The 16301-nt window shown below is 36.4% G+C and overlaps 1 protein-coding gene across 1 annotated transcript in view; it reads right to left on the bottom strand.

The window, feature by feature from the left end:
* Positions 1-1111: 1111 nt before the first annotated feature.
* Positions 1112-16301, bottom strand: part of niban2a (niban apoptosis regulator 2a) — a 37289-nt gene continuing 22099 nt past the window's right edge. The window contains exons 6-14 of the mRNA XM_077542655.1: positions 14002-14117; positions 11279-11383; positions 11035-11197; positions 8322-8509; positions 8078-8233; positions 7777-7890; positions 7507-7614; positions 4810-4921; positions 1112-3139 (exon numbers count right to left, since the gene is read on the bottom strand). Of these exons, the coding sequence (XP_077398781.1) occupies positions 2325-3139; positions 4810-4921; positions 7507-7614; positions 7777-7890; positions 8078-8233; positions 8322-8509; positions 11035-11197; positions 11279-11383; positions 14002-14117 (1877 nt within the window). The 3' untranslated portion in view covers positions 1112-2324. The remainder of the gene's footprint in view (positions 3140-4809; positions 4922-7506; positions 7615-7776; positions 7891-8077; positions 8234-8321; positions 8510-11034; positions 11198-11278; positions 11384-14001; positions 14118-16301) is intronic.

The following is a 16301-nucleotide window of genomic DNA, read 5'->3' as shown; positions in this document are numbered from 1 at the left end:
TGAGTTTTAATTAAAAGAGCCTAACTAATGTCCAACGACTCACCATGGTGAGCACAACCCCTTGAAGTTCTTGGTTGGTATTCGAATTTCGGCTTCTCCACGTTTTCGAGCGGGTGCACTGACTTTCTCCGCACTCTAAAAACATCCAGGTTAATTATAAGTGGAGAATGGGCCTCAGGTAGCTCCCAATGAACACGAGTAGCCCACAGGCCTGTTGTAAAACGAAATAACCAGTGATGTTGTGATTTGATTCCCAGGAATGTTATAGAAATTAAGTGATGATTTGAGAATGGAAACACTTGCAGAGATTTATAGAAATAAAGTGTTACATATTGATATTCATGTTTACTACCAACTTAAATGGTTTATAATTATTGGGGCTGGGGGGTGATATCAGTATCTCACAGTCACAGATATTGTTAGTAACATATAGGAAATATGTGCAAATGTGTTACTTGGAACTTAAATGTGTTTCAAACTGTACCTACATATTAATCAGACTCAGTTCCCGAGAAGTAGTTCTCAGTTCAAAAAGGTTGGTGACACATTTTTCACAATTTTTACATCTTTTTAACTCCTAAATATTAAACTTTGTTTTTAGCAATTTTGTTTCCGATACTTTTTTAGTTACACCCAAGTATTGGCCATGCAAATACATGTAACTTAAAAAAAAAAAATTAATTAGTGCATGTTAAATAGCTTAACAGACCTGAGTCTTGAATTTGACCAAAAACGAACAATAGACCAACCAAATCAGGGTTTTTACTCTGTGTTAAATTTGCAGGCTCCAAGAAGCTGACATAATCATTATCTGACCAGATTTTTAACTGCAGTATTCCCTCGTTTATCGCTGGGGTAACGCTCCCCAAAAATAACCGCAATAAATGAAATCCAAAAAGCGGTGAGCTTTACTTTTACGGTACTGAATATGGTTGGTTTTAATGGTTAAACCTCTTACACAGTTCTACACTTTTCTCAGACAGGCTTTAACATGTTCTCACATTTCTGTTGTTTAAACATAAGGTGTATAAAAGATTGATCATCATTATTGTTAGACAGCCCCATGGATGCATTTTAAAAACAAAATACACAAATTATGATAAAAATAAAGCATAGTTTATGAAATAACTTTATTAATCAATAAATGTTTGTACATATTCCAGGATGACAAAAACAAGACGGCAATCTGGAAAAGCATATCCACACAGGTACAGGAATAAATAAATGGGAGGTGTCAGTGCCCCTCCTTTGAAAGCACTGTATAGTTTAAAAATGCAAATGCTTGCATAAAGGTGTTCACAAAAATGTGCCAAAATGCAGGTAGGTGAATTTACAATAAAGCAGAAGCCATTAAAAAAAGAAGAAGGATTTGCAACTCTCTTCTCGGCATTGAGGATAAAACGGATCACATACTTTCTAAGGAATGTTTGACCTGTATTGTAAACGTAAAAAGTGTATACACCAACCGTGTTTCATGTCAGTGTGTGTTTTCTCAAAGTTTCGAAATGAATACTACAAAAAGCTTTTTCTCCAGTGAGTAATTTGCAATTTGTGACTTATTTGGTTACTCATCCCAACCTCAATGTGATGAAAAGGTACAAAATTTAAACATTTACGGTCCACAAGATCATTTTGAGTTGAGCAAATTGAACCTTTGTGCCTGATGAATGAAAAAAGAAAATGTGCTTAAGAAGATACCTGCAACGTTTGATCCAATGTACTTAACAGTGAAGCTGGAGAAATCTAAAAGCCAATAACGTGTATGTAGTCTGCTGTGATTATAAGTCTAAAAACTCCCATAAGTTAAGCCAATACCTATGAGCCATCGGTTAAAACTCACATTAAGTGAAGACTACATTATAAATACAAGAACACTTACAAAAATAGATATGATTTGAAAAAATTAAGTAGTTAAAACAAGGATTGTACGGTAGCACCGTCTGCTGTCAAGCAAGATTGATGGACTACTGTAAACACATTATTGCTAAATTGGCTAACACTTATTTGTCAAGGTAGGCAGTACCCCATTTGACCACAATGGTATTTTATGTGCCGTTATATTATCATCAGGGTTCAGATTCTTATTTAAAAACATTACATATGGTGCATTCAGTGTCCTACGCAAAATATGAAGGAAGCTTCCGTGGGGATTATTCAACTGCATACTTAAGAACCAACCACCAAGAACATACCTCATACCTCAAGGAGAGGATGAGATAATTGTCCTTGAGGTGTGCAACATCCACAAGGAAACAATACAATGCAAGTCCATACAGAAGACACTTCCAGCTCTCTCAGCGTGAGCGTTTCAGATGGTGGTCTTCCTACGCTAAATCCACTTCAACAGGGTCAATGATATTGTCCGCGCCATTCACACTCTTTTTGACGGGCTCAGGCTCCTCATGTGGAGAGGAGTCTGTACCCATGGAATCCGATTTAGCCGCGCAAACCTCCGCAGTTTGTTCGCTGCCACCTTCCTGTACTGCTATCTCGATTTCCTCAATAGCACTTTTGATTGCCGCTTCCTCCTTATCAGCTTCCTGTTTCTTGTTTCCCACCAACTGCTGGAGGATTGAATGTGGTGATCTCTTCTCTTGTGGAGATTTTGTGGGGACATCCTCCACTACTATGGTGACGTGACTCACCTCCTCCTGCACTCCGTCCTCCAGTTTGATGCTGCTCAATGTTGGCGGGGTCTCATTGGACGCATCACTCTTGATTTCATCTGGTACTACCACTTCCATCACGGGATTGATGAGATCTCGGATTTCCTCCACACTATCAGGAGATGTGGGCTCCTTGCACACATCGGCCTCAGCCTGCTCCTCGGATTCGTTGGACGCCAAAGTATCTTCTTCAGGGATGAGTTCCACCCCTGGAACGTCTAGACAGGACTCGTAGGGCTGAGGCACTTCGTCCAACTGGATCATGGACACGACTTGCTTGCGTCGTTTTCCAGAACCTCCATCGGCATCACCGCTACCACTTATAGAACCCTCTGGTTCACCGTTGCCAAATTTGGTGGACCAATCCACTGGAGAATTTTTGCCAAGCAAGTGGAGGTTGGGGTCACTGTCGGTCATAACAATACTGTCCCTGTAGAGATTGTGCCTCCTCTGGACAGCAGCCTCCTTCACAGCTGTACAAAGGAAAACAAGACACAGTCACAAATAACAATCGTGGCATGCCGCTAAGGCTGCATTTACACTTCAAGTGTGACAATTCATACGTTTTGCTTTCAAGTGGCACAATTCAGAATGAGAAAAACATATATAACCGGATATCCTCAGATCGGAATCAGACCAAGTGTGGATAAAAAAAAAAAACAATCTTACAGGTGTCGGCTATCTGCCAATGTGACTGCAACCCAAACCTTTGTTTGAGTCTATCAAGCGTTCACGACAACTTAAAAAATTCTAATAAACAAGCATGGCAAAAACATGTCAATAAGTCATAAATCTGATTACAACAATAATGCTAACAAATTTGGCTTTATCACTACCAGGGTTTTTATAGTTTTGGAATTCTCCTTTTAGTTAGCTTTTTATTTTGTTTAAATTTAGTTGTTGTTTTTTTATTCGTTTTCAGGATGATTCTGTTAGTTTTTATTAGTCTTAGTTATTTAAAAATGCTTAGTTTTAGTTTAGTTTCAGTATTAGTTTAAAAAAAAGTGTATTACTTGTGTGCAATATTTAATACATGGTAAAAAGAAAAAAGTGACACATTTCCTACCTAGTGTTGCATTTCGGCTGAGTTAAATGAAAAACTAGGCGAGCCGAGCCATTGGAGCCAAAAGTCAAGCACACAAAATTGTCGCCTTGGAGCGACGTCATCTGAAGGTGCTTTTCTATTGGCTGCTGCTAGATAACATCACTTTTGTGTGACACACTTTCAAACCTTATCCTTATCCCGGTTAATATCGAAATAAATATACTTAAAATTACATTTAAAATCAACCACAAAGACTCATGTATTAAATTTATTACCAAAGACTGAAACAAAAAAACATTTTCGCTATAATTATAGTAAGTTTGTTATTTTTGTAAAACTTAAATGTAGTTTCAGTTAGTTTTCTTTTTTTTTTTAAAAGCATTTTTGTTTTTATTTTATTTAGTTTTTTTTATTTTAGTTTGTTAGTTTTCGCTAACTAAAATAGCCTTGATCACTTCAAACTTTTCATTCTTTTCATTTTAAGCGCTGACCATATCTAGATATTTTTATTTTTTCCAAATTTCCTTTCACCATTTAACAATAGCATTCTACTACATTCCGATGTCAATTTGAATTTGATGAATTGTTCAGCCCCAATACAATGCAAGACAAGTATAGAGTAGGATGTAGAGATCTGTGAGTGCGCAAACATCCAACATCCAAAAAACATCCTCTAAAAATCAAAACTATGGCATAAATATTAATGAAAAATATCATCGAAATATAGTAAATTAGATGTGGAAAAAAAATACAAAGTAAAGCTAGCAAAGTCATGACAGGATTACGTCATACTTAATCTTTACAATTTTAGGATTTAATAAACATTTTTACTATTGTTTACTTCCACGTTCTTATGACGCAGTGTTGACTCGTGTGTAGTTATTAAGGTCTGTGGAAGCTGGTTGTTTCATGTTTTCAGTGAATGTAACTGACATTTTGTAAATGTGTCACTTGAATTGTACAATGAAAAACTACATCAGATAAATCAGAACCGGGCACATAGACCACCTGCAGTGTAAACCCAGCTTGTCATTTGATGGTTTTCCTAACTACCACTACACATTTGATTTCTCTATCTTCATCTTTCTTAATCCTCACCCATCATTATGTCCTTCGTTACAGACTGCAGCACCACCTCCTCAAACATATTTTCCACAAGAAGGAAAGGGGAGAAATCCTCAAAGATGAGTTCTTTAAAGCGTGGAAGCTCCTGGGGAGGAAGAGGGCACAGATTCATCGATTTAATAGCATCAGATATTCTCCACAAGTTTATCATTTGTTTCAATACTATTGTAAAAGTAAGAAGGTAGATGGATCAAATCTGTAACTGCTTATTAGTGGAGTGCTTATATAACAAAGCAGTAGGTCTTGTTATATATAATACAGCATAGCAATCGCAGGATTCATTGCACAAATATAATGGAATATTACTGTTTTGCTGCTTAAAACATAATATTCAACAATACACAAATACTCATGTAGAGATGTACTTCCAAAATGCACCTTCTTCTTTTTTTTAATCGATATCTGTTGATAAATTTGTTTATCTCATTGTGTATCAAGTATTATGTTTAATTCAGCCAAGCTACAAGTCATTGATCAACCTGCTTTGCTCAGTTGAGGTCCAGGATATGTACTACAATAAAACAATAAAATCAACATCAAAGGGGTGAGCTTGAATTGAGTATTGTTCCAGTGGCTAAACTGCGCTTCTATAAAAATTTGAATTTAATTTAAAAACCTTGAACTCATAAAGCAATAGATGGTCAGGCACCAGTTTTTCATCATGGGACTACACACATTCTAACCACAACATGTGCAAACAAGCAAACAACAAAACCACCACATTTGTTTTTTCCCAGCACAAAGGGCTCTTGCATAAAAATTACCATTAAAGGGAGCACTGAAAAGCAAACAGACATTAAGTGCAACAGCTCAATGTGTGCACCCCCCCCCCCCCCCACACACACACACACACAAAAATCACTTCACACAAAATTGTAATATTATTGTGATGCTACGTTTGTCCTGTATATAATTTTAAAGCCGCAAAAAAATTGTTAGGCTAACTCTCTGGCTAACGTTCTATAGGGCTATATAAGACTCACAGTAAGCACAACTAAGATATGTCTGCCATCTAGTGGTGAATTGGGACATAATTTAAAATGACACTCGACCACTGAACATTAACAATTCGGCACCCGCAGATTTTCTTTGTGGAAAATGTATATTTTATATTTATCAGTGTTTTCCTTTTTGTTTAGTTTTTTAAGAATTTTGGGTGTTATAATTATATTATTATAAATACGATATTATACAAAAATAATAATTAATACAACAAAAATCGATATTTTGATAAATAATCAAGGGGCCATTAAGAGTGTGGCGGCCATGACCTGCCTTAACTGATTTGCTCCCCAAAACGTATTCATATGTTCTATTTTAAAAATTGCCATGGTCCCAAAAACACATTTATACGTTTTTTTATTTATTTATGCTAGAGCACACAGGAGGCTTTGATGCAGCCTCTGAACTGAAGAGAATGCTTGAAGCATTGGTAGTTATTACAAAATAGCCAGCAGGTGTCAGCAGAGTATAAGAGATCAACCAGGGCCATGTTGCAAAAAGGCTTTTTTTTTCTTAGTGTAAAAATACCATTAATCGCAGTAAGAATTAATGTTGAAAACATACCTCCATCATTACTGTTGTGAATTGGCGCTATACAAAATAAAGTTGGATTCACTAGACCAATTACAGTGTCAAAGCAACAGTACTCTTGTTAATTCATTCACTCCCAGCCATTTTCACTGAAGCAACCCCCTTCACTCCTAACTGTTTTACTGGATTTTGACTGATTTTGCAAGGCCCACAGAATATTGTGTTTTATTACTATAAAAACATGAAACCTACCAAAAGAAAGATTAAAGTCTCTTCTTTCATCAGGAAAAAAGTATATAATATAGAATATAGCTAAATTTCATCATTATTCACAAATCAATCTTGAATTCTGAGTAATGGAGTGTTTTTTCAACATGGTCCTGGTTCATTTCCTATGCTCTGCTGCCACCTGGCTTGTGTAAAAATTAGAGCTATCAAACAATTACATTTTTAAATCAGATTAACCACATCTTAGAATTTTGATTAATCACGATTAATCGCTTAATAAAAAAGTTTTTTTTTTAATCAACATTTTTTTCCCTGCCAAATTTGAAGAGCACCCGTTATGTGTTAATTCTTTTGACATTTAATGTTATGAGGACATCTTCAACATGTTTTAATCCACTGCACAAGCTCATCCTCCTCTTTTTCTAATCAGTTAATTACTTGAATAATTTAAAATGGAAAAAAATGACCCAAATATTTTGACATGAACAAATATTCTAAAGGTGATACGCAAACATTTATTAAATGCTTTACTGCAATGCATGTAATTATGTTTATTGCTCAAACTGTGCTACCTTAAACATAGCCATCCGCTGTCACGCTAAAGGATAATCTATGGTCAAAATTAATAGTGTGATTAATCTGCGTTAATTCATGATTAATGCAATAATTTCTTGTGATTAATTAGTCAGTTAACGCTTTAACTTTGACAGCACTCGTAATAACTATCATTTCTCCAACCGTTCTTTGCAGTTGAGAGGCTGCATCAAAGGCTTCTGTATGCTCTAGCATAAAAAAAAACGTAAAAACGTATAAATACATCTTTGAGACACTTAAAACATTTAAAATAGAACGTATTCATACGGTTTTGGGAGCAAATTAGTTAATATAATTTAGCGTAAATCTACTTACGGGAGCGCAAGCCGGTGCGAGTTGCTGCAACATGTAGGGGATTATGATCTGCAGCAGAGCCTCCCTGAAGAACTTCTTGCGGACTGTGCTGCTGTCGTAATCATATTTCTGGAAAGAGAGACCGGTATCACAGAAATATGACTGACTGCTTGAACATATTTTTATTTCTAATTCAAATCACTTCTACTTAACTTAAAAAAAATAAAAATCTGTTTAACAATAGGTTAGGGTTAGGGTTAGCAATGTGAGCATTTTCTTTTTCCAGTTTACCTTGAGGACCCTGTCCTGGCACCCTTGGATGACTTTGCACATGTCATTTTCTCCCTGAGCAGTCAAAGACTGCTGCAGCAGCTGCTCAAAAGTGTGTACTGCATTGTCCATTTGCTGTCAAAACAAACAAAAAAACAAATACACAAGAAGCAGGTTAAAATGTAATGCTTGACCACTAACAGGCAACTGCGAAATTGTTTCTTTTAGCCAACCAGAAGGTTTACTCCCAGTCACACTGAGGCTGCATTGACTATTGACAACATGTGAACATTCCACTGAGAAAGGCAGCTTGGATTCTCACCTCCCTCATGAGAATCTGAGCCCTGCTGACAAACACAGACGGGCTTGAGACGTCGAACCGTTGCTGCAGTCCCTCCAGGTTCAGCTCCTCAACATTGTCATAGCAACTCTTCATTTTGACTGGGTGGAAGGCAAGCATGGAGAGCCTCTCCATGTGCTGAGAAGAAATATAGAGTGGACACAGAATGATAGGGCGCAGTGGGCACTACATGGGCAAAATGTGCCCCGAGCAAAATATGACTTACCTCTCCCAGTTTTTCTTTGTCTCCTCCATTTATCAGGTTCTTGCTGATGTCCACCACCTCCCTGAAGAAAACATCCCTGACCTCAGCGAAACCTCGGCTGGTGGGCTCCATAAGGGCATCCAAGATGGAGTCGATGTATGGTTGAACACTCCTCTTCAGGAGAGACTCGGCTTTGGGTAACACCAGGGCTGCACATAGAGGTGTCAAATGCAGGAAAAAAACATTTTAAAAAATCCTTCAACCAACCTTCTTGAAACTGAGTTAATTACTATTAATGCTAGGGGCTACCAGTTTGATACATACTTCTGAAATAACAAATTTGCTCATGTTACTTCTAATAATGTTATAATTTTGTATAATAATAGTAATAATAATAATTAATAATATTCATTTATGTGAAGAAAAAAAATCATAATAAGATTTTCTAATCTACAACTTTATTTATTTATTTCTTTATTATTTATCTCAGCCAGTGTTCACATTTTCAAATGATCACTTCCACATCACTCCGCCAAAAATCACAAGGTGCCATCACTGGTGAGATATATTTAGAACAGGCCCGCGGGCTACTCATGTGGCCCTTGGGGACTACCTGGTGCAGGCGGGCACCAGATTGGTGTCCCCTGTTATAACATTATTGTTCTCACTGAAACCCAATAGTTACAGAGCCTTGATCTACTTAGTAACTACAAGATGCAGTTACTGATACAGCGTTCCTGTCAGCTGGAAGCCCCATTTTTCCAAATATGGTAAATTGTATCTATTTTTTCCACAAATCCTTTACTATTGCTTGTTAATTTATGCAATATTAATCATTTTAAAGTGGTGAAAATAGCTTGAGAACAAATCTCGTAATGCTCTTTAACACTCAAAATGTCTAAATAGTGTAAAACTCCACCTTTTTCCTTGTTCTTCTAAAACTGAGCAGCGCAATTGTTGCCTATATTGAAAGTCTGAATGTTTTTTTTTTAATGAGTGAAAATAGTGACATAACAGATACATTTTTTGTAGCCTTGTTTTTTTTAAATTGACAGGAAGAAAGCTCATGAACCATGAGGGAACGCTTGTGTCAAGCCAAATACACATTGGTTATTCAACCAATAACCATGTTTTATTTTTTGCTTTGCTCATGGCTCTAAGACCTTTGAAAAAGAGTTTGTGAAGATGACGAAACGCAGGTGTTTGGATATGTTATTTTGGACGGTCGTGGACTCAACGTGATTAATTAGCAATTGAGCAAAAATTTTGGGGTAGTGCTGTGTTGATGTTAGTGTGCAATAGTATATGACAACTTGTACAAGGTAATGTTTAGGAACTCAAGCAAGACTGCTTTTTATTGCAATTTCGTGAAAAGTAGTAGTTTCGGTAGATACAAGGATTCCGCCTGACAGCGATGATATCCAATTACAAACGATGCCTCTTATATGATAGGCGGATATTGTTGTTACATTATACTTGCGTTTTGTGTTTTTTTGAAGAGATAAGACTGCAGTTGGAATATGATACAAAATTGGTAGCCTGGCAAGATCATGTTACAAAGCACAGTGAGCTTTTTACTAGTACAGTATGTCGTTTTGACATGTGGAAGTACAGACACTGACTGCTACAAGTGTCTTGAGCAAATTATTTCAAGATCAGGATCAGGATAAACTATATGACCCTTCGGGGAAATAATGTCTAGGACATTAGTCAAGCAGCTACAAACACGACATTAGTCTCTAGTACATATTATACACAATTCATCTAATAAAAATTAGCACATAAATTACTATTACACCAAAACCACCACTCATGCTAACACTAAACGGAATTTATTACTGTTTAAAATAATTTACCTGTGTAAATGTAAAAATAAGTTGACCATTGTATTTTCTAGGTTTCATGGCAAATGACAAAGGCCAGATTCAAGGTGCTCCTAGGTGAAATGTTTACTTGACAGGCTATACACCACAAGCATTGAAAGTGGCTATAATAAAACCTCTTGAAAAAAATAAAATTTAAATTTAATTTCTTTATTCAGATGCCTTAGCAGATTGTTGCCAATTTTCCTTTACTGTTCAATATTTTCAATAAATCAGTAGCCCAAAAATTGAATGGCTATGAATAAAAACCGAACATAACATTCTTAAGACTTGAAAGGTTGTGAAAGCAAATCCTTTTCATGGTGAATTTTATAAATGTTATTTAAAAAAAAAAATGAAATTATGAGTGTGAGAATATAAATAAAGTGTTTTAGGCAACCAAATTTATAACAATAACAATAATCAATACCACTATATTTTAAACCAATATCAAAACTCTTGTGTAGTCACCGATACGATACCACAAATAAATTTTCATGGAAAAAAAGAGGCAATTTTTTTATTCTTCTAATGTCTTTCTAGTTCCTGATCCACCGATACCTTGAAATAAGGTCTGGTATCAGTAGTTGCACATCATTAAAACTTACTCCAAAAAAAACCCCAAACAAACAGATTTGCACCTTGACAAGATGAATGCAAGATGATGAATACATAGTGGTTGTAATCAGAGATTTAAAATTTATCTTTATATCGTAAGATTTGAGGGGCGAGGATACTATCAACCCTCAAACAGCTGACTTACTATTTAGGACCACAGTTCTTTAGATCCACAGTTTCTAGTGACTGATTCTAATTAAAATGCGGTCAAATGAAACCCTGCACTTGAAAATATTTTCAGAAAATTGGGTCACCTCGAATCTTGCTGCTGACATGTTCTTTAGATGAGATAATCTGGTCCATGTCAGTTCTCAGCCTGGTATCCATCTGAACCTTCTGAGTCTTACAGGTTTCAACAAGCGCATCATACTCACTGGTGGTCTGGGCCAAAACCTGTCTGTAAACTGCATCAGAAATCTAAAAATAAACATTAGTAACTATTATAAGCATTATTCTCACTATTAATGTTGTGCATTTTCCAATCTCACGGAAACTCACAAACATCCAATCCCTCTGCCTTTGCTGCAACTTTCCTTTCAGACGTGGACCAATTGCGTTTCTCAGTTCAGGATGGAGACTCTCCATCACTAGATTTGCCAGAATCTGGACACACATGCAAACATTTAGAGTATGTTCAGTGATGATGGCTAAATAACGATCATCTTAAATCAGTTATAGTTAACAAAGGTAGCCTTTTTTTTTTAAATATATATATTATTATTTGCTAGGAGTGAGGTGTGTGGTGAGGGTGGGGATATTATCCCCTCACCAGATGCCACCCAAAGGACCGCCACAAAAAACACACACCAAAAAAAAACACTTGAAAAGACACAGTGCGCCTATTGATGATGATGGATTCTGAGGCAGGAAGAAGTATGCAGTAAAAACAAACAAACAAACAAACGCATGAACACGGAGAAAAGTGTTTTGCGTGTACCACTCATATGCTTCAATATGTTTATCTACAGTGTTGGCAAATGAAATAATTTTTTGTAGCTCAAATAGATTGATGGACAAGTGTAATATTAGCTTATGTATAAGATTACCTTATGTTTACCCTGTCTATTCACCCATTCACTATCAATATTTGCCTTTCATAATATCTGAACGGAATAGTACTCTGCTAAATTGCAACTAATCAATGTGCAGAATATCAATCAACATAAGTGAACGTGCATCCGAAGCATTTTGTGTATTTATTTGTTTCACATTTTGTGACAGCAAATAATTGAAGAACAGACAAGTTAACAGTAATTTGAATAAGTCATTGTGAAATCAAATGTGTATTTACATAGACTGTGTGCCTTGTCATAATGCTCTAGTCTAGAGGATTGATTTGTATATATATTTGTGTCATTGTGCTTGTGTTTTACAAGTGAAAATGACTGTTCCTGATGTAGAGTCCACTTGATCTAACAAGCTAATAATGAACTTGACGCAAAAACGTTTGCCAGGTCACATTTACATATATACCCAAGTTGACTGCAGTTTTCCTAATTTGTTGCTCTTCTTATATAAATCATGCCACCTTAGGGTTAGCATGCCTTCACAAAAGCAACAAACAGTGTAGTTTAATATATATATATATATATATATATATATATATATATAGTTTTTCTACATTATTGTATAAATAGAAAAATGCCCACCTTAACATATTCCAAATATACAGAAAATGTTCTCACTTACCACATTCTAAAAACTAAGAATATCTCATCAAGCAGGAAAATTCGACAAACATTTTGTATGGCAAGAAACGGAACATACAGTGTGTTTGGTAGGACATCCAAATGTAATCTTGACCAAATCCGTACAGCCTATCAGCATCAGCAAGGAGATACCAAAAGCATTACATCAAGCCACAGAACAGGCAATAAAGAAAAGGTGACGGTAGTGAACACAGAAACTCTCAGAAAACTGAAAGGGACTCAAAAGAAAAGAGACCCCGTCAAAAGTATGTGTGACCTTTTGCATGCTGTTAAAGCAAAAGGGGTGGAGGATGACTTGTGTTTCTTTTACATTGGGTGCATATGATGAAGAAAATGGCTTTTTTCTTTCCTTGGACAGTCACTCTACTTTTGGATAAAAAAAATTCTGCCATTTAATGTATCATTTGAGATAAGGGCAGGGATGAGGACTAGGGCTGTATGTTTAGGAATGGCATGGCATCGATGCACAACACATTTTATATCATTTATTGAGTTTTTATTTTTATTTTATTTTTATTTGCTCAACAGATTATTATACCTCAGGGAGAAAGGAGAAATTCAGACTTCAGTAAGAAAACTCAGCAGGTGCTTGGGTGGTCTAGCCCAACCTACGAATGTACCCGTAGCTTGTAAATTCTTACACATCATTGCTTGCAACGTGATAATGACCATGTATGGCTAGAATGTCACTCAGTACAGCATAGAGCAGTCGTCTGCCACAGTTGAACTGTTTACATAATGTACAATGCCAAAATGTCTGCTGGAAACAAAACAGCTAGTGGTGGCCAAAAAGTTATGCACAGTACGGTATGTTGTAATACAGATGTGCGATGTGTGATTATTTGACAAAAACAATAAAGTTAATCAGTTTGAAAATTAGATAATTTGTCATTGTAGTGTAATTAAATAAAAGGTTGAACATGGTTTGCAAATCATTGTATTTGTTTTTTATTTAACACAACGGAATTCATTCCATTCATTGGAATTGGGTTTGTAAGTGAAGATCCTTACTCCAAGTGTTTAGAGTAAACTCAACCTGTTTTTTCCAAACTAACAAACAAATCGTCTCACAATTTCCCAAAAGGTGTACATTGTAAAATGAATTGACAGACGTGGCTTTTAGTTTTTTCTGTAGGGGTAAAAAGCAGGATTAATGAAGATTTCACATTCAATAATCAGCAAAAACAGGTTCAGCTTGAAAACCTTCCTCTTTTTACTCTTCTTCTAAATTTTGTGTCAAACATAATAGTGTGCTACTATCTCGGGACCGACAGTGGTATTACACCCAAAATAAACAGAAGGCAGAACAAAAGTGAAAAAAATAGCGAAATTGCAGGAGTGCAAACTTGGAACTGTTAACTGTATGTCATACTCAGTGAATCTAACATACACTTTTCAGACTTTGGTACAGTATATGTTTTGGACCAAAGGAGGAAGCCAAACTGACCAGCGAAAAGCCATGGTTTAACATACACCATCAATCAGAGTCATCAAAGTTAGAGAGTGCCCAACCTGTGGAGGAGTTCCGCACATCATGTCCCAGGTCCCATAGTGTCCTTTGGCTTGTCTATGCAGTCTCACACTGTCAGTGAAGGCTGGCGTCTGAACAGTGCAGTCCTCTGGCAGACCTGAATGTGGTAGGGAAGAGAATAGTTGGTAATGTGAGATCTCAGGAGCAATAAGGTTAATAGAATTCCTTTCGGGGGATTTGATGATTTACAGTTAAAAAGTCTTCACACCACTGTTCAAATACCATGTTTAAAGGGGAAGTAAAACAATGCTATGTTTGCGCTAAGTATACCTTTTGAAAATATGGTCAAAACGTTCAACCTTTGTTTAACTGGACCAAAAAAAAATCTCCCAATTATGGAGCCTCACTTAGACAGGGCGGCAAGTATAAACAGGGTGAATGTGGTGTTTACAAAATACCTTCAGCAGGCAAAAAAGCTTATAAAAACATTTGAATTTTATTTGGAATTGTTAATCAAAGGCACTTAAGGCACCAGGTGGGTGCTGCCTCCCATTAACAAAGAGTTTAAAATGTGATAGGTTCATTCTGAACACAATCAGATACCAATTATAGATGGATGTGTACACTTGTGCAACCGCATTGTTTTAGTTGTTTTTACTTCCCCTCTTGAATAGATTTTTTTTAAGTCAATTGAATTGTATGGATTTTAAGTCCCCATTATGGTGAAAAAGGAAACTTGAATTTATTTATTGTGATGTACACACAGGCTATGAACTGCATTTAGAGACTGGCCATTTATAGAATCACATGTTTCTGTAACAAAGATGAATCTTTATGTCTGGAGATGAATCTAGCAACGGCAAGAGTGTCACACAATCAAATGTCTGTTATACCCCTCAAAAGAGGAAGGTATTCTTTTTTTGTTTGTGACAGAAGACACATGGTTACGGACACACCCGACTGACAGGAAAGTCGGAGCTGTACTAAAAAAACAAGAGTGTTTTTTTTTAGGAAGTTACTTAGTGTCATGTGGTTGTGTTGATGTGATGAGATTGAACTTGCTTTTGTAGAGAAAAAAAAATCCCATCCAAACCACAGTACATAAGACAGATACTGATAGATACTGCTTTGTGATTAGTAGTTCACACTTGTAACAAAGTATCCTCTTAAAATAAAATCTGTTACATTTGGTACACAAAAACAAATAACGCAAAGCTATTTTGCTGGGCCTAAACATACTGTACTTTTACTATTCCAACCTTAGTGCTGTATTTACATTTTCAGTGCAAAAACATATATAAATGCATGATATATAAAGTAGATATCACATTGTGGCAATAGTTGTGGTTCTTTCGTCATTTGTCACCTCAAACTAGGAACGGGCCAATGTTGTGATTCCAGGTCTGTGACTCAAAGGAGGCTGACAAAGTCAGGAAGTGAGTAAGGAATTGTTTGTGGGAGGGGGTAGGGTGAGTCAGACAGGAAGCTGCCCCTCCCCGATAACTTTGCAGTGATAGGTGAAAGGGGGCAGTGGAAGAAGGTCTTGGGTGAAGTTGACATGGAGATGCTGACTTGAAGGAATAAAACAGACATGTTGTTAGGTTTTCATTATTCTATGCCAGTGAAAAGTTTTCATATCAAACGAACCCTGGATGAGTTGTTCCGTCATGAGTATACTGGCTTCTGATATAATGAAGCAATTTCCCAATTTAGCATGCTTTTCAATGATGCATGAGCATTAACAAGTGTGCATCGTGTGTGTCACACTACTTGTCTGTCACCCCAACACAGCACAACTTTTACAACAGCCAAACAGGCACCAAGTGTCTGTGAAACAAGCTTTTTCCTACTTGACCTTCGGAACCTGATGATGTGACGAGGCAGGGCGAGAAAGCAGCAACTTTTAAAGTTTTGTTTTTAATTTAAGGAAATATGCACTACAGTTGACACTGTGAGCCTAAATCATTGCTTTGTGACAAACAGCTGTTAACTTGTGAGTTTTGTTATACACAGTGCAGGTCAGACCTGTTTTAGCTCAAATTCTGCATGAAGTTTTATTGAGTTCGATTGGCTGCAAGGCAAAAATGCTAATGTTATCTTGTTTGTTTTGGTTAATAATTATGTTTGGTAATGGAGTGTCAACAGTATTGACGTTGGACTCTCTTTTCTTAATCCTTCATTTTCTTGAAACTCATATGAGAAGCCATGTCTTTTTACATCTCGCAATATTTTCGGTCCCTCTGCCAAGCAATTTAACCACTAGACTATGCAGTTCCTCCGGAGTGTGTGTGCGTGCAATGTGTATAAATAGAACATGTGGCAGCACTTACCACGGCATATA

The sequence above is a fragment of the Vanacampus margaritifer genome, chromosome 14 (genome assembly GCF_051991255.1).
Source record: "Vanacampus margaritifer isolate UIUO_Vmar chromosome 14, RoL_Vmar_1.0, whole genome shotgun sequence".
Taxonomy (NCBI): domain Eukaryota; kingdom Metazoa; phylum Chordata; class Actinopteri; order Syngnathiformes; family Syngnathidae; genus Vanacampus; species Vanacampus margaritifer.
Note: the sequence above shows the minus strand (reverse complement) of the source record. Positions and strands in the feature narration are given on the sequence as shown.